The sequence below is a fragment of the Pseudophryne corroboree genome, chromosome 1 (assembly GCF_028390025.1).
Source record: "Pseudophryne corroboree isolate aPseCor3 chromosome 1, aPseCor3.hap2, whole genome shotgun sequence".
NCBI lineage: Eukaryota > Metazoa > Chordata > Amphibia > Anura > Myobatrachidae > Pseudophryne > Pseudophryne corroboree.
The window spans coordinates 1,047,733,687-1,047,755,912 of NC_086444.1; the positions used below are offsets into that span (position 1 = coordinate 1,047,733,687).

Genomic DNA, 22,226 nt, shown 5'->3' on the forward strand with positions numbered 1-22,226 from the left:
TTTCTCCTACATACTTGAAATGTATCTGTAGTTGATTATGTGCTCATATTGCTTATTATACTAATGTATAACCTGTGACTGATTGCTAGTGTGATTGCTGACTTTACTATAGTTTCTGTGTATTCCGATCCTCAATGCTGGTGCAAGGCAGGTAGGGATCGGATTGTATGTCACTTTAACAAATTTTAAAGTGATTGCAGTCACAAATTGTATAGTAAACACTGTACAGGTGTGTGATTTATTTATCATGTCTAAGAGAGGCAAGGGTGAGGAGAATACACTCCACAGCAGCACCTACGCTCATTTCATGTTTGTCTTGCAAAGCTGGGTTATCCTCTCAGGATCTGATTCAAAATGGATTATGTGCAAATTGTTTTAGCTTTCACCAAAGAATCTTAAATAATCCAAGACAGGCACAGGTTCAAGTTGAACCACCATGGACTACTTTTGCACAGACATTATCCAGTATAGCTGAGCGGATAATACCAGCTCCTATACCAGAAATAGGTTACCCTATTAACCCTCACATGCAACATTCCACCTGGGGTTTATCACATCCAATACAGGAAATGGCAGTCTCTCAACAAAAACAGGCTGAAAGGCCGGTGGTAAGTAAATCACATAGACATGAAACAACATCTTCACAATCTACACGTTTCAAATGAGGACTTGTCGGAGGATGAGGACTCATCGCACCCGGGTCTGCATACAGAGATGAGGATGAAGGCCTCAGCTCAGTAGACATACCTGAGCTAATTAGTGCTATGAAAGCCATTCTGTCCTTAGATGAGGCAGGAGAGCCTTTGGTAAAATCTAAGGTACCTGTGTTTAAACGTCCCAAAACAGTTAGGACTGCGTTTCCTGTGTCAGAACAGCTGACGGAAATTATGCAAGAGGCTTGGGTTACACCCAGTAAGAAGTTTAGAATTCCAAAGAAATGGAATTCCCGTTATCCTCTTCCAGCACGGGCCTGTTTAAAAAAGGAGATGGCTCCCAAAGTAGATAAGCATGTCATTCGATATGTGTGAAAATCTACATTACCTCTGCCTTCAACATCATTAAATGATGTCACGGATAGGAAAATAGATGGTTTTCTAAAAACCATTTTCTCCGGCGGGGTCCACAGGTTATCCACAGGATAACAATGGGATATGATGGAGCGACAGTGGATTGGCACCAAACGATCAAAGCTTTCCGGCCTCCCAGGATGCAACGGGCCCGTCCATATATCCCGCCCACTGGCTCAGGAAAATCAGTTTTTTATTTGGTGCGGCAGACCATGGTCAGAGGGCTGCTGTTTACTTAGCAGCCCCAAGCTTTCTTATTTTATTTTTATAGTCTTACTATTTTTGAGTGATCTTTCTAAACAGCATCTTATACGCATATTGGAAAGAGTCGCTCCAACAACTCTCCGCCGGGTCGCGACAACGCTTACCCACGAGTACAGTGCTGTTTAGGCGGACGTCTGTGTCGGATATACTAGCAGGTCCATCAGACGTTACCAGGCTGTGGCCGGAGCACGGAGAGAAGGTAAGGCATCGGTTCCGCTTAGTAGATGGAATACGGACACAGCCGCACTGTTTTGGGAGGAGACTACCAAACAGTAGCTGATGCGCCGCCACCACAGGTGCTCCAGCGCTAGGCCTTAGGGATCAGAGGCTCCAGGAATAGCAGAGGCCGCGATACCTAGGGTTGATGTCAGCAGTGGGGAGTCAGACGCTTTCCTGGTTGCCCCTCCCCCCCGGTTCATGAACAGTTTCCGCCGAGTCTCCCGTCATGAACTGATTCCTAGCTTCCGTCTCAGACGCTACCAGAGGGGACGCAGTCGCAGCATAGGCCGCTGCGTCAGTGTTCACTAAGCGCTACCACAAGAGATCCGTTTGCAGCATAGATGGCTATGTGACACTGTGTCTGTGTTCACTGAACGCTACCGCGAGGAGACTCGGTTGCCGGTGCGCAGGGCCGTAACTACGTGTGTGCCAAGTGGGCTTGGCACACAGCGCAGTTGCCCTGAGGGCGCACGGCCAGCGGCATGTAATGAGTCAAATTGACTCATTACATGCCGCCTCTGAAGTCTGCGCCGTGCACTGCGCTGTGGAGGGAGAAGTCAGCAGCGCCGGGCAGCAGAGAAGGAGGAGGAGGGAGGGGGACTGGAGCCGCAGCAGCGCTATTTCATTGGTAGTAAGCACCGCTGCAGCAGTCCCCTCTCCTTCCGTATTGGCTGCCCGGCGCTGCTGTGGATGCTGGGATGCGGTTCCTCCATCCCAGCATCCACAGCAGCGCCGGGCAGCCAATACGGAAGGAGAGGGGGATGCTGCAGCGGCGCTTACTACCAATGAAATAGCGCTGCTGCGGCTTCAGTCCCCCTCCCTCCTCCTCCTTCTCACCTTCCTGCACCGAGGGAGCTGCACGAGGAGCCTGTCAGCGGGGAGATGGTAAGTATGTCTCTTTCTCTCTCTCTCGCTCTCTCTCTGGGGGACACCGTCTGCCATAATGTGTAAAAACGGGGCCTGGCTGCCGCAATGTGTAAAAAGGGGGACAGGCTGCCGCAATGTGTAAAAATGGGGACTGGCTGCCACAATGTGTAAAAAGGGGGACTGGCTGCCGTAATGTGTAAAAATGGGGACTGGCTGCCGTAATGTGTAAAAATGGGGACTGGCTGCCGTAATGTGTAAAAAGGGGGACTGGCTGCCGCAATGTGTAAAAAGGGGGACTGGCTGCCGTAATGTGTAAAAAGGGGGACTGGCTGCCGCAATGTGTATAAAGGGGGACACCGTCTGCCGTAATGTGTAAAAACGGGGACGCTGTCTGCTGTAATGTGTAAAAACGGGGACGCTGTCTGCTGTAATGTGTAAAAAGGGGACGCTGTCTGCCGTAATGTTAAAAAAAGGGGACGCTGTCTGCCGCAATGTGTAAAAAGGGGGACTGGCTGCCGCAATGTGTATAAAGGGGGACACCGTCTGCCGTAATGTGTAAAAACGGGGACGCTGTCTGCTGTAATGTGTAAAAAGGGGGACGCTGTCTGCTGTAATGTATAAAAGGGGCTCTACCTGGTGTAGTGGCGCTACTGTGCAGCGTAATTTGAATAATGTAGACTACTGTGCACCGTAGTATGAATTGCTATTTTGTGGTCACGCCCCTTCCCCATGAAGCCACGCCCCTATATATTTTTTCGCGCGCCTACGCCGCGCACTGCCCCTATCTTACATGGGGGGGGCACTGTCGTTTCTTGCACACAGCGCTAAAATGCCTAGTTACGGCACTGCCGGTGCGTCTGTGTCCGCTATAGGTTCCTGGAGCGGCAGTGTACACTAGTAGTGTCTGGATCCACTCAGCGTTCACTAACGTATTGATCGATCACTGGAAGCGAGGTGAGTCTCCCTGTATCCCACTCTAACAGAGTGCGGGCTATACAGCACTAAATTTCTATCTACTTGTTCAGTATGAATAGTTACGTTAAGTGCCTATTGCATATGAGTCTGTGTACATTTACTGTGGTTTTCTTCGCATTGCGTCTGAATACGTTAGATCTGTTTATACAGGATTCAGTAAATGTTCGCCTACATACTTTAAAAAATGTTTGTGGTTGATGATATGCTCATATGACTCATATATAACGTGACTGACTGCTAGTGTGATTGCTGACTTTAATATATGTTTGTCAGTTGTTCTTCTGATCCTCAATGCTGGTGCAAGGTCAGGGTCAGATTGATATCACTTTAGAAGGTTAACGTGATTACAGTCACAAATTGTGTAGTACACTGTGAAAGTGCTGATTATTTATCATGTCTAAGAGCGGCAAAGGTGATGAAGGTACACTTACAGCAACACTCATATCATGTTTGTCTTGCAAAACTGTATTATCCTCTCAGGATCTGGGCCAGGATAGTTTGTGCAAATTGTTTTGCTTTTCAGCAGCACACAAGGCAGATCCCTATACACCATCAGGTACAAATAGATCCACCTTGGGCTATGTTAGCACAGACCTTGTCCAGTATAGCGGAATGGATAATTCCTACAGTTTCTGTACCAGGAATGTGGTATCCATACAGGCAGCTCCCTACCTACGGTATACCATTTCCCCCAGCAGCTTCTCAAATGAAACAAGCTGATAAACCGATGGTAAGTAAATCTTCACCTTCACAGGCTACACATGATGATTCATCGGATGATGAAAGCTCTATTTACTCTACTTCAGTATACAAAGAGAAGGAAGAAGGTCTCAGCTCAGTGGATATAGCTGAATTAGAGCGATGAAGGTCATTCTATCCTTAGAAGATTCAGCAGAGCCTGTGTTAAAAACCAAGGCACCTGTGTTTAAACGTCCCAAGACAGTTAAGACTGAGTTTCCAGGGTCAGAACAGCTGACGGAAATTATGGAAGAGGCTTGCGCAACACCCAACAAAAAATATAGAATTCCCCAAAAATGGGACTCTAATTATCCTTTTCCAGCCGGGGACTGTTTAAAAAGGAAGGTAGCTCCTAAGGTAGATGCGCACGTGATTCGATTAGTGCGGAAATCTATATTGCCTTTGCCGTCAACATCTTTAAATGATGTCACAGATAGGAGAGTGGATGGTTTTCTTAAAACCATATTCTCCCTGTCTGGAGCAGTCATAAGGCCAGCTATGGCTTCAGCTTGGATAGCAAAGGCGGGTTCACTACGGGTGGCCGGCGGTCGGGCTCCCGGCGACCAGCATCCCGGCGCCGGGAGCCCGACCGCCGGCTTACCGACAGCTTGGCGAGCGCAAATGAGCCCCTTGCGGGCTCGCTGCGCTCGCCACGCTACGGGCACGGTGGCGCGCTACGCGCGCCACACTATTTTATTCTCCCTCTATGGGGGTCGTGGACCCCCACGAGGGAAAATAAGTGTCGGTAAGCCGGCGGTCGGGCTCCCGGCGCCGGTATACTGAGCGCCGGGAGCCCGACCGCCGGCAAACAGAAGACCACCCAGCAAAGGCAGTGGCTGCCTGGGCTGATGCATTGGAAAGTGATTGTTCATCAGTTTCTAGAGAGCAAAAATCTTATATAGCCCATATTAAACAAGCAGCAGTATTCTTGGAAGAAGCTGCATTAGATATGGGTACTATTGCCTCTAGGGCATCAGCATCAACAATAGCTGTTTGCAGAGCAGTTTGGTTACGTACATGGAAAGCTGATTCAGAATCCAAGAAAGTTTTGGAATCTTTGCCTTTTTCAGGAAATATTCTGTTTGGTAAAGAATTGACAGATATTCTGGAGTCAGAAGCAGACTCCAAGAAGGTCAAGTTTCCTTCCACATATAACACCAAACCTAGGGGTCCGATTTTCCGGCCCTTTCGGTCTCAAGGAAAACGAAAGGGAAAAAGTGATCGGAAACGGCCCCAATACAATAAGTTTGGTAAGTCAAAAAAAGCATTGGGCTACCAGAGGGCCAGCTTCCAAACCAGAAGATAAGCCATCAGCCTGATGGTGCGGGCCTCCACTGGGGGGTTCCCAGGGTGGGGGGCCGACGGCTTCAGTTTGCACATATCTGGCGACAATCTACAACAGATGCCTGGGTGCAAGAAGCGGTATCACTAGATTATGGTATTCCCTTCAAGAAGCATCCTCCTCAAAGGTTCTTCTGCACCAGCCCGTCTCGGGTAGTTACAAAGGCCAGGGCTTTGCAAGAAGCAGCTCAGAAATTACTTCAGTCAGGAGTAGTCATTCCAGTACCCCCGGCACAACGGGGACAGGGTTTTTACTCCAACCTATTTGTGGTCCAGAAGCCAAATGGGTAATTTCGGCTCATTCTCAATCTGAAAATGGTAAACAAGTATATTTGGGTGCCGAAGTTCCACATGGAGTCATTACGCTCCATAGTTTTGGCCATGGAGCCAGGGGATTATATGGTATCCCTGGATATTCAGGATGCTTACCTACATGTTCCTATAGCACTGTCCGATCAGTGTTATCTCAGGTTCGCTATCCTCCAGCAGCATTTCAGTTCCAGGCCCTACCCTTTGGGTTAGCCACAGCCCCCAGAGTATTTACCAAGATTATGGTGGTTATGGCAGCTTATCTCCGCAAGCAGGGGATAAGAATTTTTCCATACCTTGACGACCTTTTAATCCTGGCACAATCACAGGAATTGCTCCTGTGTCATCTCCAACTGACAATAACATGTCTGTAGAGGCACGGGTGGCTCATAAATTGGGCAAAATCTTTTTTGGTGCCGTCACAATGGATGACTCACTTGGGGGCTGTACTGGATTCAGGTCTGCAGAAAGTGTTTTTACCTCGGAACACGATATCCAAGGTACAGTCAGGTATTCAGGACTTGTTACACAGTCAGAGGGTATCCATTCACGCAGCCATGCGAGTGATGGGGTTGATGGTGTCAACATTCGACATGGAGGAGTATGCACAATTCCATTCAAGACACCTGCAGCATCTGATTCTGGTCAGATGGAATGGAGTACATCAGACAATAAAGAAACAGACGATGGTACTTCCAGTAAAGGTAAGAAAGTCATTAGCCTGGTGGCTATAGACATCCCATCTAGACAAAGGGAGACCCTTTTGGATATCAGATTGGGAGATCCTGACAACAGATGCCAGTCTTCAGGGCTGGGAAGCAGTGGCCGGAAAGTTATGGTTCGAGGGACAATGGAAACTTATTAGAACTTCGGCCATATACATGGCACTGATTCAGGCAAAGGACATTCTTCAGGGAAAACCAGTCCAGATCCGCTCGGACAATGCGACGGCAGTAGCATACATCAACCATCAGGGAGGAACTCGCAGCCAAAAAAGCAATGAAGGAGGTAAGCCACATACTAAAGTGGGCAGAACTCCATCTTCCAGCCTTGTCCGCAGTGTTCGTTACGGGAGTCCTAAACTGGGAAGTGGACTTTCTCAGTCGACATGCCTTTCAGGCAAGCGAATGGGCTCTACACCCGGAGGTCTTTCAGACTCTAGTAGACAAATGGGGGTTGCCAGCGATAGATCTCATGACATCCCGTCTGAACAACAAAGTGCCTGCATACGGGTCAAGAACAAAGGATCCCTGAGCGATCTCCCTGTTCCGGCTAATGTCTCTGCTCACTCTACTCGTAAGGTAGGTCCGTCATGGGCAGCACAACGTGGTGCTTCAGCAGAACAGATATGTAAGGCAGCCACATTGTCTTCCATTAACACATTCATTAGACATTATCCCTTGGATACCTTTGCCTCTCGGGACGCTGAATTCAGGCGAAGGATTCTCCTGTCCAATCAGGAGCGTCCCCGCCACTAAATTGCTTTGGGACATCCCAATGTTATCCTGTGGACCCTGCAGGCGAAATAATCATTATGGTAGACTTACCATTGATAACTCTTACGTCCTAGTGGATACTGGGGAACTGTATCTTTAGTACCATGGGGTATAGATAGGGTCCACTGGAGCCTGGCACTTTAAAACCTTTAGTGTGTGCTTGCTCCTCCCGTCTGTGCCCCTCCTACCAGACTCAGTTTAGAAAAAGGTGCCATGGAGCTGGGTGCATTTCTCTGGCGCTCCAGAGAGTTTTTTTATTTTAGTTATTTATTTTCAGGTAGTACTGGTTGGCAACCAGTCTACCTGCTTCATGGGACTTAGAGGGTGGACCGAACCAGCCTCCTGAGGGTTAATGGTTCGTAATCCCAGCTGACAGGACACTAAGCTCCTGAGGTGCTGTTTCACACACCATACTGTGAGTGCCCACGCCAGCAGCTTGCCGCCACCATCTAACAGATGCCGAAGAGTCTCAGGTGCAGTGAGTGTTAACACCGGGGTCCCGGTTAGTGGGTTCCCGGTGCAGTTTGGCGGCATGTCACGAGCCGCGGTGCCGCCGTGGACTACACTGGCTCAGCAGGGCTTTATGCTCCACAGTGTGCTCGCTGTCAGTAGGCATTGTGTGTACTGTGTATTATCGGTTTCAGCCAGTATAAACATCTATGTGGGACTGCGCGTCATTACAGGAGCGGGGCTTCCCAGAGAGCGAGACCAGAGGCGGGAAGGCACCATTTCCTGCTGCTGCGGATCACAGGCTGCATGCACGCTGCTCCTCCACGGGCCCACGCTGTTGCAGACTCTGCTGGTACCAGGGGGTCATAGCAAGGGGGTAGCACATCAGCGGTAGCGCCGCTGCACATAAGTAAGGTGATACACATATTTCACACACTGCGCTGCTGTGTTTTGTGTGCTGGTCTCCGTTTCTCTGTGTCACTCCAGGGGCTCTCTAGGGTCTGTGAGGAGGTTTCTTCAGTGGGTTTGTGCTGCATTACAGTTGTGTACAATATGTCTGTTGACATGGTGATGTGTACTACTTGTAATTCTGCCCCTTCTTCTGCGGGGTCCCTCATGTGTGAACAGTTCTCCTTGGCCCTCATTCCGAGTTGATTGCTCGCTAGCTATTTTTTGCAGAGCAGCGATCAGATAGTCGCCGCCTCTAGGGGAGTGTATTTTTCGCTTTGCAAGTGTGCGAACGCTTGTGCAGCCGAGAGGGACGAAAAAGTTTTTTGCAGTTTCTGAGTAGCTTTGGACTTACTCAGCACTTGCGATCACTTCAGCCACTCCGGTCCTGGAATTGACTTTGGACACCCGCCCTGGACACGCATGCGTTTTCCCTACCACTCCCAGAAATCGGTCAGTTGACACCCATAAACGCCCTCTTCCTGTCAATCTCCTTGCGATCGGTTGTGTGAATGCATTAGTCGCTAGAAGCATTGCACAGCATCGATGCTGTTTGTACCCATACGACGCTCGTGCACATTGCGATGCATACGCATGCGCAGTAGTAACCTGATCGCTGCGCTGCGAAAAACGGCAACGAGTGATCATAATCAAAACAGGAAAACAATGACTTACAGTTGAAGACAATATAGGACAAGTACAGGGTAACTAAGCATAACTACATCAGTAAACAATATAGAGATAAGTTCCAAGTTGGCCAAAAAACTGGGATTTGGGCAGTTGAGGATTATTAAAGTAAGAAAAGGATAAGCACATGAGGGAAGAGGGCCCTACTCATGAGAGCTTACATTCTAAGGGAATGGATATTCTAAGGGATATGGATGAGTGGATATTCTAAGGGATATGGATGAGGACAGCTCTCTGTCCTCCGGGGTGGAGGCCCTCATGTATGCTGTAAGAGAAGTTCTTCACATACCTGTTCAGGAAGCAGAACTAGATGAGGAGTTGTACTTAAATGTTAGACTCAAGACCTTAGCCACGTTTCCTGTGTCTAAGGAGTTAAACCCCCTGGCCAGGGAAGCATGGGTGAATCCTGACAAGAAATTCAAAACTCCTCAGAGGTTTTTGTCTACTTTTCACCTCCCAGCTAAAGACAGGAAGGCATGGGAAAACCCCCTTCAGTCGATACGTCTGTGTCCAGACTGTCTAAGAAATTGGCACTGCCGGTGCCAGGGGCTATATCCCTAAAAGACCCTGCTGACCGTAAAATTGAGACCATTCTCAAGGCAATATATTCGGCAGTGGGCGTAGCACAGCGCCCCACAATAGTTTGTGGTTGGATTTCTAGGGCAGTAGTCAAGTGGTCTTATAATATTATTAATGGTTTAGACACTCTGCCCCAGGATGAGGTCATTACTCTGCTGCAACACATACAGGATGCTACAAATTTTATGAGCGAAGCTATAAAGGAATTGTGCAAGTTAAATGGCCGCACTACTGCTATGGCAGTTTTGGCACGCAGAGCTCTGTGGTTACGTCAATGGTCAGGGGACGCAGATTCCAAAAAGGGTGTTGAAAATCTTCCCTTTACAGGTAATGCCTTGTTTGGAGACGAGTTAAATAAATGGATCTCTCGGGCAACGGCGGGTAAGTCTACCTATCTGCCGTCGGCTGCACCACCTGCTCGACGTACTTATACAGGACCCTCCTTGCAGTCCTTTTGTGTGATAAGGGTCAGAGGCAGGGGCCGAGGGGTCTCCACTACTCCCGGGGGATCTCGTGGTAAGTCCCATAAATCTGCAGCTGCTGCGTTCCTGGACCAAACCTCCGGATCCCCTGCCACTAAGCCTTCCGCGTGACGGTTGGCCCCAGCAGCAAGGCGACTTTCAGGTAGGTGCTTGCCTTCAACACTTCGCCCACGTGTGGGCGAAGTCCTGCTGAGATCCTTGGGTGAGGGACCTCATTTCCCAGGGATACCGGCTGGAATTTCAAGCGCTTTCTCCTTACAGATTTTTCAAGTTGGGCTTACCAGTTTTACCCGCAGCAAAGGCTACCTTGCAAGAGGCTATTCAAAAACATTTGCAGATAGGAGTGGTGGTTCCAGTGCCTCCTCCGTTACACAACAGGGGTTTTTACTCCAGTCTTTTTGTCGTTCTAAAACGAGACTGTTCGGTGTGACCCATCTTGAACCTGAAGTCTCTAATACCGTGTCTGTGGGTGTTCAAATTCAAGATGGAATACCTGCGGGCAGTGGTGTCCGGTCTGGAGGAGGTGGAATTCCTTGTGTCTCTAGATGTCAAGGATGTTTACCTACACATTCCCATGTGTCCCCCCTCATCAGGCTTACCTCAGGTTTGCCGTATTGGACGAACATTTCCAGTTTCAGGCCTTACCCTTTGGCCTGTCCACAGCTCCGAGGGTCTTCACCAAGGTCATGGTGGAGATGGTGCTGCAACTGCGCATGATGGGAGTCAACATAGTCCCCTACTTGGACGATCTCCTGATAAAGGCTATGTTCAGGGAGCCCTGTGCAGTAGACGCTCTGACGATTCGCCTACTTACGGATCATGGGTGGATCCTAAATTTTCAGAAATCTCACCTGGAACCAGCCCAACGACTTCAATTCATGGGAATGATATTGGATACAGTGTCTTGGCTATCCAAGCTATGGTCCGCTCAGTGCTCCGTCCTCGCAAGTTATCCATACATCTTTGCATACTTGCTGGGCAGGATGGTAGCGACTTACAAGGCAATCCAATATGGCAGATTTCATGCCCAGCAATTTTAGCTGGATCTGCTGGACAAATGGTCAGGGTCTCACCTTCACATGCCTCAGGAAGTGACCTTATCTCCGAAAGCCTGGATATCTCGATTAGCCGCATAACACCTTCTTTAGAGGAGGGCGGGCAAAATCCAAAAAACCTGCTATTGCAGGCTCCCAGGACCAGAAGCCTGCTTCTGGTACATCAAAATCCTCAGCATGACTGTGGACCGCACGGCCTGGAGGAATGACCTTTGGGGGCGAGGCACAGAAGGTTCAGTCACGTTTGGCTGACGTCGGGCCTGGACCCCTGGGTGCAAGATATTGTGTCCATGGGGTACAGCTTGGAATTTCAGGAGCTCCCTCTTCACCGATTCTTCAAATCAGGCTTGCCAGCTTTGCTGCCAGACAGGGCTATCCTACAGGAAGCCATCCAAAAATTAGAAGGGTCACAGGTCATTGTCCCAGTTCCACCTCATATGCAAAACAAGGGTTACTATTCGACCTTTTCGTGGTACCGAACCCGGGTGGTTCGGTCAGACCAATTTTGAATTTGTAATCGTTAAACCCCTATCTAAGGGAGTTCAAATTCAAAATGGAATCTCTGAGAGCGGTGATCTCAGGTCTGGAGGAGGGGGAGTTTCTAGTATCCCTGGATATCAAGGATGCGTACCTCCCACATTCCGATTTGGCCGCCGCACCAGGCTTATCTCAGATTTGCACTGTTAGACAGTCACTATCCGTTTCAGTCTCTGCCATTCGGCCTCTCCACAGCACCGAGAGTGTTCACCAAGGTGATAGCGGAGATGATGGTTCTTCTCCGCAGGCAGGGAGTAAACCTAATTCCATACCTCGACGATCTGCTGATAAAGGCAGTATCCAGGGAGAGGTTGTTACAGTCGATTACCCTTACGACTCAACTGCTCAGGAATCACGGTTGGATCCTGAACCTTTCGAAATCACATTTGGAGCCGACAAGGAGATTGTCTTTCCTGGGGATGGTCCTCGACGCAGAAGTGCAGAGGATATTTCTTCCAAGGGAGAAAGCGTTGGTGATACAGTCTATGGTCCGGGATGTCTTGAAGCCTGCCCGGGTATCCGTTCATCAGTGCATTCGCCTTCTGGGGAAGATGGTGGCCTCATACGAGGCTCTACAGTACGGAAGGTCCCATGCTCGACCCTTCCAACTGGATCTCCTGGACAAATGGTCGGGGTCTCATCTGCACATGCACCAGAGGATACATCTGTCGCCGAAGGCAAGGATTTCGCTTCCCTGGTGGCTGCAAATGCCTCACCTTCTGGGGGGCCGCAGGTTCGGAATTCAGAACTGGATCCTTTTGACCACGGATGCAAGTCACAGAGGTTGGGGAGCGGTCACCCAGGGGGAAACCTTCCAAGGAAGATGGTCAAATCAGAATGCCATTCTTCCAATAAATATTCTGGAATTAAGAGTCGTGTTCAACGGTCTTCTCCAAGCGCCTCATCTTCTGCAAGATTGGGTCATTCAAGTACAGTCGGACAATGTAACAGCGGTGGCCTACATAAACCAACAGGGAGGAACAAAGCGCAGAGCTGCAATGTCAGAGGTGACAAGAATCCTCCTCTGGCAGAAAGGCACGCGTTGGCGCTGTCAGCGATCTTCCTTCCGGGCGTGAACAACTGGGAAGCAGACTTCCACAGCAGACACGATCTCCATCCAGGGGAATGCGGCCTCCATCCAGAGGTGTTCACAGACGTAACCAGTCGTTAGGGCGTGCCTCAAATAGACCTGGCCTCACGTTTCAATAAGAAACTTCGGAGGTACTCTTCCAGGTCCAGAGACCCACAAGCAGTGGCGGTGGATGCCCAGGTAACTCCAAGGGTTTTCAAGTCAGTATATGTGTTCCCTCCACTTCCACTAATTCCAAGAATCCTAAAGCTCAAAAAGAGAACAAGGGTTCGGGCAATTCTCATTGTTCCGGGCTGGCCAAGACGAGCTTGGTACGCGGATCTTCTGGACCTATTGCTGGAAGACCCGTGGCCTTTACCTCTTCGCGAGGACCTTCTGCAACAGGGGCCATTCGCTTTTCAGGACTTACCGCGGCTGCGTTTGACGGCATGGCGGTTGAACGCCAGATCTTAGCCCGAAAGGGTATTCCGAGCAAGGTTATTCCTACCCTAATACAGGCTAGGAAAGGGGTAACGTCTAAATACTACCATCGCATTTGGAAAAAATGTGTCTTGGTGTGAATCCAAGAAGTTTCTACGGTGGAGTTTCAACTTGGATGGTTTCTCCTTTTCCTGCAAGCAGGTTTGGATATGTGTCTACGTTTGGGATTTATAAAGGTCCAGATTTTGGCCTTATCCTTTTTCTTCCAGAAACAATTGGCTGCCCTCCTGGAGGTTCCGACCTTTTTGAAAGGGGTTCTGCATATCCAGCCTCCCTTTGTGGCGCCGACGGCACCCTGGGATCTTAACGTGGTGTTGCACTTCCTGCAATCGGATTGGTTTGAGCCTTCACAGGAGGCTGAGGTAAAGTTTCTTACGTGGAAGGCTGTCACTTTGTTGGCCTTAGCTTCTGCTCAATGTGTGTCGGAATTGGGGGCCTTGTCCTGTAAAAGCCCCTATTTAATCTTCCATGAAGATAGAGCTGAGCTCAGGACCTGTCAGTAGTTCCTTCCAAAGGTTGTGTTGGCTTTTCATATCAACCAACCTATTTTGGTACCAGTGGCTACTGACTCCTCAATTACATCTAAGTCCTTGGATGTTGTTAGGGCTTTGAAAATTTATGTAAAGAGGACTGCTCGTCATAGGAAAATGGACTCTGTTTGTCCTGTATGATCCCAAGAAATTTGGGTGTCCTGCTTCTAAGCAGACGATTTCTCGCTGGATCAGGTTGACTATCCAGCATGCATATTCTACGGCAGGTTTGCCGTGTCCGAAATCGGTTAATGCCCACTCTACTTGTAAGGTGGGATCTTCCTGGGCGGCTGCCCGGGATGTCTCGGCTTTGCATCTTTGCCGAGCGGCTACTTGGTCTGGGTCGAACACGTTTGCTAAGTTCTACAAGTTCGATACTTTGGTCTCTGAGGACCTAAAGTTTGGTCAAGCAGTTCTGCAGGAGCCTCCACGCTCTCCCTTTCCGTTCTGGGAGCTTTGGTACATCCCCATGGTACTAATGTGAACCCCAGCATCCTCTAGGACGTAAGAGAAAATAGGATTTTAATTACCTACTGGTAAATCCTTTTCTCGTAGTCCGTAGAGCAGTGTTTCCCAACCACGGTCCTCAAGGCACACTAACAGTCCTGGTTTTAGTGATATCAAGGCTTGAACACAGGTGACTTAATTAGTACCTCAGTTATTTTGATTTAACCATCTGTGCTGAAGCCTGTATATCACTAAAACCTGCACTGTTGGTGTGCCTTGAGGACCGTGGTTGGGAATGCCTGCCGTAGAGGATGCTGGGCGCACGCTCAGCGCTTCGTTTTCCTGCAGTGGTTCTTTGGTTCAGTACAACTTTGTGTTAGTTACGTACTGCTTTTGTTACTTGGTAAGTAATGTTTCAGCGGGTGCTGAGTTTCAAGCTAGTTAGCTTGGTTTGCCTTGTATGTGTGAGCTGGTGTGAATCTCGCCACTATCTGTGTATAATCCTTCTCTCGAAGATGTCAGTCTCCTCGGGCACAGTTTCTAGACTGAGTCTGGTAGGAGGGGCATAGAGGGAGTAGCCAGCCCACACTCTCAAACTCTTAAAGTGCCAATGGCTCCTGGTGGACCCGTCTATACCCCATGGTACTAATGTGGACCCCAGCATCATGTACATACTCCGAGAAAAGGATTTACCGGTAGGTAATTAAAATCCTATTATTGCTGCATTATACAATGCGTGTAAATCCTGCACCTCAGCGAGGATTTTCTCACTGTCGCTGGCGGCGTCAGGCTGAAGTGATAGGCTCTTTCACAGGGTATCCGGTTGATAGATAGACAGTGTCTTGTTAGACAGTCAATAGATAGACACCATATGTTAGACAGACATTAGGTCGACAGGGTCAAAAGGTCGACAGGTCAAAAGGTCAACATGAAAATGGTCGACATAAAAAGATAGACAAATGTTTTCTTTTAAATGTAACATGTTTTTGGACTATTTCATACCTTCTCTATCCATGTCGGCATAGAGTCGGTTATAAACCTTGTGGCGAGCGCAGCGAGGGTATGCCTTCTTACACTTGGGGGTCCCATATGACAAAACTATCCACACAAACCACAAAAATGCAAAAAAAACATGGTGTCTATGGCCCTCATTCCGAGTTGTTCGCTCGTTCTTTTTCATCGCATCGCAGTGAAAATCCGCTTAGTACGCATGCGCAAAGTTCGCACTGCGACTGCGCCAAGTAACTTTACTATGAAGAAAGTATTTTTACTCACGGCTTTTTCTTCGCTCCGGCGATCGTAATGTGATTGACAGGAAATGGGTGTTACTGGGCGGAAACACGGCGTTTTAGGGGCGTGTGGCTGAAAACGCTACCGTTTCCGGAAAAAACGCAGGAGTGGCTGGAGAAACGGTGGGAGTGCCTGGGCGAACGCTGGGTGTGTTTGTGACGTCAACCAGGAACGACAAGCACTGAACTGATCGCACAGGCAGAGTAAGTCTGGAGCTATTCTGAAACTGCGAAGTAGTTTGTAATAGCAATATTGCGAATACATCGGTCGCAATTTTAAGAAGCTAAGATTCACTCCCAGTAGGCGGCGGCTTAGCGTGAGCAACTCTGCTAAATTCGCCTTGCGACCGACCAACTCGGAATGAGGGCCTATATCTTTTTCATGTCGACCTTTTGACCTGTTGACCCTTTTCATGATGACCTTTTGACCCTGTCGACCTTTTGACCCTGTCGACCTAATGTCTGTCTAGCACAGAGGTTCCCAAACTGTGTGCCGTGGCTCCCTGGGGTGCCTCGGGACACTTGCAGGGGTGCCCTGGGTTGGTGGTCCAGGACCAATTCAAATTATTCATGGTCAATATAATAGGCAAAACCAGTGCTGGTGGCTGCCAGTCATAAAATATGTGGCCAAACAGAAGCAAATCTTGTCCCTCACCACACAACTGACCCTAAGGATGACATATAAACGCGATCTACTTAATGTAATATTTCTCTCTAAATTTCTCAATAAGAAATGTTTGGCCTAGGGGTGCCGTGAAAAAATTCTGATATTCTAGGGCGCCTTGATTCAAAAAAGTTTGGAAACCACTGCTCTAACATATGGTATCTATCTATTGACTGTCTAACTAGACACTATCTGTCTTTTATACCGGAACCCTTTCACTGCTAATGTCTGTGCATGCACATAGTCATATGATTGGTATGGATCCAGTAAAGACTCCACTGGAAGGTATAGCTAATGCTATTTTGACAGGCTGCCCCATAGTGGTTTATGGGGATGGCAGCAAGTGGTGCAAAATAGATGATCACCGGCGAGAGATCTGATTTTCTCTAGGTCTAACATTTTGGCACATTGGGGCAGATGTATTAAGTCTGGAGAAGTGATAAAGAAGTGATAAGTGGAAGTTGATAATGCACCAGCCAATCATTGGGGCAGATGTATTAACCTGGAGAATGCATAAGGAAGTGATAAAGCAGTGATAAGTGCAAGGTGATAACGCATCAGTCAGTCAGCTCCTAACTGCAAATTTGCATACTGGAGCTGATTGGCTGGTGCATTTATCACCTTGCACTTATCACTGGTTTAACACTTCCTTATGCCTTCTCCAGATTAATACATCTGCCCCATTACGTGTTTGAAAAATTATAGCTAGTCGCTGATTGGCTGGTGCGTTATCACCTTCCACTTATCACTTCTTTATTACTGCTTTATCCCTTCTCCAGACTTAATACATCTGCCCCATTGTGTGAAGTGGTGACAGCGCCTGTCTCTTGCATAAACACTGGATTATAGTCCCATCATTGCTTCATAAGTAAACCCATAAATCATGACCTACAGTAAGAAGGTAGAATGCGACAAGGCAATATTCTAATGGAGCCCTTTTAAAGACTAACTTTAGTTTAGAACCAGTCTCTACATTTTTAAGCCAAGTTTCATATAAAAGCACCACAGTACTAAATCTAATAAAGCAAATGGTAAATAATATAAATGTGTATATATAACCATTGAGAAGTGCCTAAATAGTGACTAACACCCACCTTAGTGTATCTAATGTCTGATGTGCATCTGCAGTACACCTTCAGAGACGGACTCTGTGATGTGTCCTATAAACATGTTCTTTCCATGTGTGACTAGTATCTCCTGATTTATAAATGTATGCTAATGTGCTGTCATTTGTACCGTTTAGAGGGATCTCTGGTCTCTGTCTTACAATATTGTAGTTTACTATATCACCATATAACAATATAGTACATTCACCAGTATTGTAATTTGCTTTTTGTCTATCTAGAGTCAGTTAGACAATGTAAGCAAATATGTGATTGCTATGAATTAGTGCAAATTTGCACCTAAATGCTATTATTACTATTCTTCTTATCCTCATTGTCATCTAACCCGCCCTGATGTAATATACTTTATATAATGAACAGAGCCAGCTGGTAGGCTAGGCATGGGGTTCAGTATGGTATGCCGGCGGTCGGGCTCCGGCGACCAGCATACCTGCGCCGGGAGCCCGACCGGCGGCTTACCGACAGTGTGGCGAGCGCAAATGAGCCCCTTGCGGGCTCGCTGCGCTCGCCACACTACGGGCACGGTGGCGCGCTACTCGCGCCACGCTATTTTATTCTCCCTCCAGGGGGGTCGTGGACCCCCACGAGGGAGAATAAGTGTCGGTATGCCGGCTGTCGGGATTCCGGCGCCGGTATACTGTGCGCCGGGATCCCGTCAGTTGGCATACTGAAGACCACCCCTAGGCATGCAGTGACTTGCAGGCTGAACACCTGGTATGTACATGCTATGTTATGTATATCAGGAACTCCTTTTATATTAACCCCGTAAAGCCTGATGTATCAGATAACAGGTAGAAAATTGTAATGTATGAAAATTGAAGTTTCTGTTGGACATTTTCACAAAATTGGAAAAAAAACCAACAGATTTTCATTTATTATATTTTTTGTATGCATTTATGGCTATTAATGTGATCAATACATGATACATTTGTTGTAGGCGTTTTCTATTTTTTTTTCTCAAGCGTGCAAAAAAAATAACCCCTCAAAAACAGCTATATACGGTATTTGTTTCTTATTCCAGCTTTGCAGATAGTCCTTCCTTCCATCTATGAACTTTTTCAGCGGCCACGTGCAACATTTTGATGCCTGCCTCTGAGCCCCTCCCCCACAGCCACTATGCCAGCAGCTACAGTGGACCACAGCCAGCGGATCTGCGAAGTCTGGGCTTGCAACCTGGATGAACAGATGAAGAGAATCCGTCAAGTTATACGCAACTATAATTATGTTGCAATGGTATGTTTAGGGATTTTGACTTCCTTAAGCAACTACTCTAATCCCACGTTGTTTCAAATGAAATGTTTTACTTTGCATTGTCATTGGCAATATGGTGAGCCTATACTCTGGAATGGGTGCTGTACTTAGTAAAAGGAAGATGTTTCATGTGTAAGATAAGGATGTAGTAAAGATTAGTGGTAGTCCCAAAGTTGTGTATTGACGCATTTCGTGTGGGATAACCTATAATTTCATCTGATGATTGTGTGGGTTATTCCACAGCAGCATGCACTTTTGCAGTGTATCTGTAGTGTGAGTGTCCCTCTGTGCCTCTCATAAAATTCATTAGAATCCCATCACCCACTTCCACTTAATTGCTGTATGTGGCGAGCCAGTGTTACAGGAAAACTTCTCCTTTATCGAATCACATAAATACATTAGAAACCTGTGTACATGAAGTGTTTTCTCTTCCATGTAATGAACATAGGGGGTAATTCTGAGTTGATCGCAGCAGGAACTTTTTTAGCAGTTGGGGAAAACCATGTGCACTGCAGGGGGGGCAGATATAACGTGCAGAGAGAGTTAGATTTGGGTGGGGTGTGTTCAATCTGCAATCTAAATTGCAGTGTAAAAATAAAGCAGCCAGTATTTACCCTGCACAGAAACAAACTAACTCGCCAAAATCTAACTCTCTCTGCACATGTTATATCTGCTTCCCCTGCAGTGCACATGGTTTTGCCCAACTGCTAACAAAGGGGGTAATTCCAAGTTGATCGCAGCAGGAAATTTTTTAGCCGTTGGGCAAAACCATGTGCACTGCAGGGGGGGCAGATATAACATGTGCAGAGAGAGATAGATTTGGGTGTGGTGAGTTCAATCTGCAATCTAATTTGCAGTGTAAAAATAAAGCAGCCAGTATTTACCCTGCACAGAAACAAAATAACCCACCCAAATCTAACTCTCTCTGCACATGTTATATCTGCCTCCCCTGCAGTGCACATGGTTTTGCCCAACTGCTACAAAATATCCTGCTGCAATCAACTTGGAATTACCCCCAAAGTTCCTGCTGCGATCAACTCAGAATTACCCCCTTAGTGCATTAGTTAGATATTATTTTTTTTTGGTCTTAGCTTTTAATGACAAAAACTATAGCTGCATCCCTTAATAGTTTAGTATGCAACTGTTCACTTTGTTTCTAATTTCTCAAAAAATTATAAATGGAATTAAAAAAGCTATCAATCGGGGAATTCAGTTGTGAGCGAATTGCCATTGCTGCGGTGTTTAAATGCCCGATTCGTAACCTTCAACCGGCCAGTTTACACCCATTTTCACTCAAAAGTGATTTTGTTGCCTATGAGGTAGAGAACATTTTTGAGCGAGATCGCACTGCCATAAAGTGTGACTGGTATCGTGCGGATTTGACCGGGGGAACATGTCGCCAGCAATTGAATCCCCCTCATACATTTGTATGCATAGTCCCCCATTAACTTTTCCTTGCCTTATAATATATAATTTAAGATAGTTATTTAATTTCTATTGCAAACTGTGAAGGTGGCACAGTAATGCATACTGTCAAACACACAGAACATGTGACTGTAGGATGTAGACGGTTTCCTGTTTCTATTCTCACTGAGAAGCTGCTGATTTCATACCAATTAGGCAGCTTGAAGAACATATTATAGTTTTTTTTCCCCATGAATTTAGTAGTGTCTGTTATGTCTTTGAAGTGCTGATGATGCATGTTTCCATAGAGTCCCATGGGATTCAAAAGAGAACACACCTAAACAAATGTGCACAGCGTTATTTAATAATGATATCTGCATCAGTTTTACATCCCCAGATACTGAAGAAACAAACATTCTTAAACATTAGTATGTATATAGTAAAAATAATAATATTATATATAGTGTAGTATATATTTTATTTACCTGTGGTCAGAACCTTTATAATGGAGTATTCGTCTGTAGATTTATATTATACGTGCATACACTGGACATATGATTGCATTTGATTCATGTGTTAAGCATCTTCATTTTTTTGCCTTCCTTACCTTTTTCCCTTTTGTATTTCTGTTCTCCAGGACACAGAGTTTCCAGGGGTAGTTGCGAGACCAATAGGCGAGTTCAGGAGCAACGCTGACTATCAGTACCAACTTCTACGCTGTAATGTGGATTTACTAAAGATAATTCAACTTGGGCTAACATTTATGAACGAAGAAGGAGAATACCCACCAGGAACCTCAACGTGGCAATTTAATTTTAAATTTAATTTAACGTAAGTGCTGTGGTTAATTTGGGATAATGTTTGTGAATTACCTGTAGAAGCTGGCAGATATAGCATTGTGTTCATTAATAAGCGTACTGCACGGCCCAGCCAGCATGCTCTTTGTGGCCATCGCCTTCTACACTGGCGTTTGCCGTAACATATATATTTCAGATAAGCCTATTTATGTTTTTATGACTATGGGAGAAATTGAGTTGTTTTTCCCACAGCCGCCACCAGATAGCGCCAGATGGAGCAGTTCAGTTGTTGCTCTGTTGGGGCGCGATTAGCCACGGGGAGACAATTTCAGCTCGCTGCCCCCTTAGCTGAAGCGCAGAAATGTACGAAAAGTAGTGATGTGCACCGGAAATTTTTCCGATTTTGGTTTCGGATTCGGTTCCGCGGCCGTGTTTTGGATTCGGACGCGTTTTGGCAAAACCTCCCTGAAAATTTTTTGTCGGATTCGGGTGTGCTTTGGATTCGGGTGGTTTTTTTTACAAAAAAACCCCTCAAAAACAGCTTAAATCATACAATTTGGGGGTCATTTTGACCCCATAGTATTATTAACCTCAATAACCATAATTTCCACTCATTTCCAGTCTATTCTGAACACCTCTCACCTCACAATATTATTTTTAGTCCTAAAATTTGCACCAAGGTCACTGGATGGCTAAGCTAAGCGACCCAAGTGACCGACACAAACACCTGGCCCATCTCGGAGTGGCACTGCAGTGTCAGACAGGATGGCAGATTTTAAAAAATAGTCCCCAAACAGCACATGATGCAAAGACAAAAAGAGGTGCAATGAGGTTGCTGTGTGACTAAGATAAGCGACCCAAGTGGCCGACACAAACACCTGGCCCATATAGGAGTGGCACTGCAGTTTTCTAGCGAGAGGATGAGTGCTTCCATCCTCATGTGAATCTGAACCACTAGCCATGAACATAGGCCAGGGCCTCAGCCGTTCCTCGCCACTCCGTGTCGTAAATGGCATATTGGCAAGTTTACGCTTCTCATCAGACGCTTTTAATTTTGATTTTTGGGTCATTTTACTGAACTTTTGTAGTATACTTGATGACACAGAGGTAGAGCAGTGGACTACTGTACCGTACTGCTATATATATACTGGTGGTCAGCAAAATTCTGCACTGTCCTCCTATATACTGCGCACAACTAAAATGCAGCACAGGTATGGATGCATAGTATACTTGACGACACAGAGCTAGAGCAGTGGACTACTGTACCGTACTGCTATATATATACTGGTGGTCAGCAAAATTCTGCACTGTCCTCCTACTATATACTGCGCACAACTAAAATGCAGCACAGGTATGGATGCATAGTATACTTGACGACACAGAGCTAGAGCAGTGGACTACTGTACCGTACTGCTATATATATACTGGTGGTCAGCAAAATTCTGCACTGTCCTCCTACTATATACTGCGCACAACTAAAATGCAGCACAGGTATGGATGCATAGTATACTTGACGACACAGAGCTAGAGCAGTGGACTACTGTACCGTACTGCTATATATATACTGGTGGTCAGCAAAATTCTGCACTGTCTTCCTACTATATACTGCGCACAACTAAAATGCAGCACAGGTATGG

The 22,226-nt window shown here is 46.9% G+C and overlaps 1 protein-coding gene across 2 annotated transcripts in view; it reads left to right on the plus strand.

Moving 5' to 3' along the window:
- CNOT7 (CCR4-NOT transcription complex subunit 7) overlaps positions 1–22,226 on the plus strand; it is an 80,135-nt gene that overhangs the window by 17,535 nt on the left and 40,374 nt on the right. For both annotated transcript variants that reach the window (XM_063920846.1, XM_063920847.1), the window contains exons 2-3: positions 18,159–18,370; positions 20,430–20,623. In XM_063920846.1, the coding sequence (XP_063776916.1) occupies positions 18,254–18,370; positions 20,430–20,623 (311 nt within the window). In that variant the 5' untranslated portion in view covers positions 18,159–18,253. The remainder of the gene's footprint in view (positions 1–18,158; positions 18,371–20,429; positions 20,624–22,226) is intronic.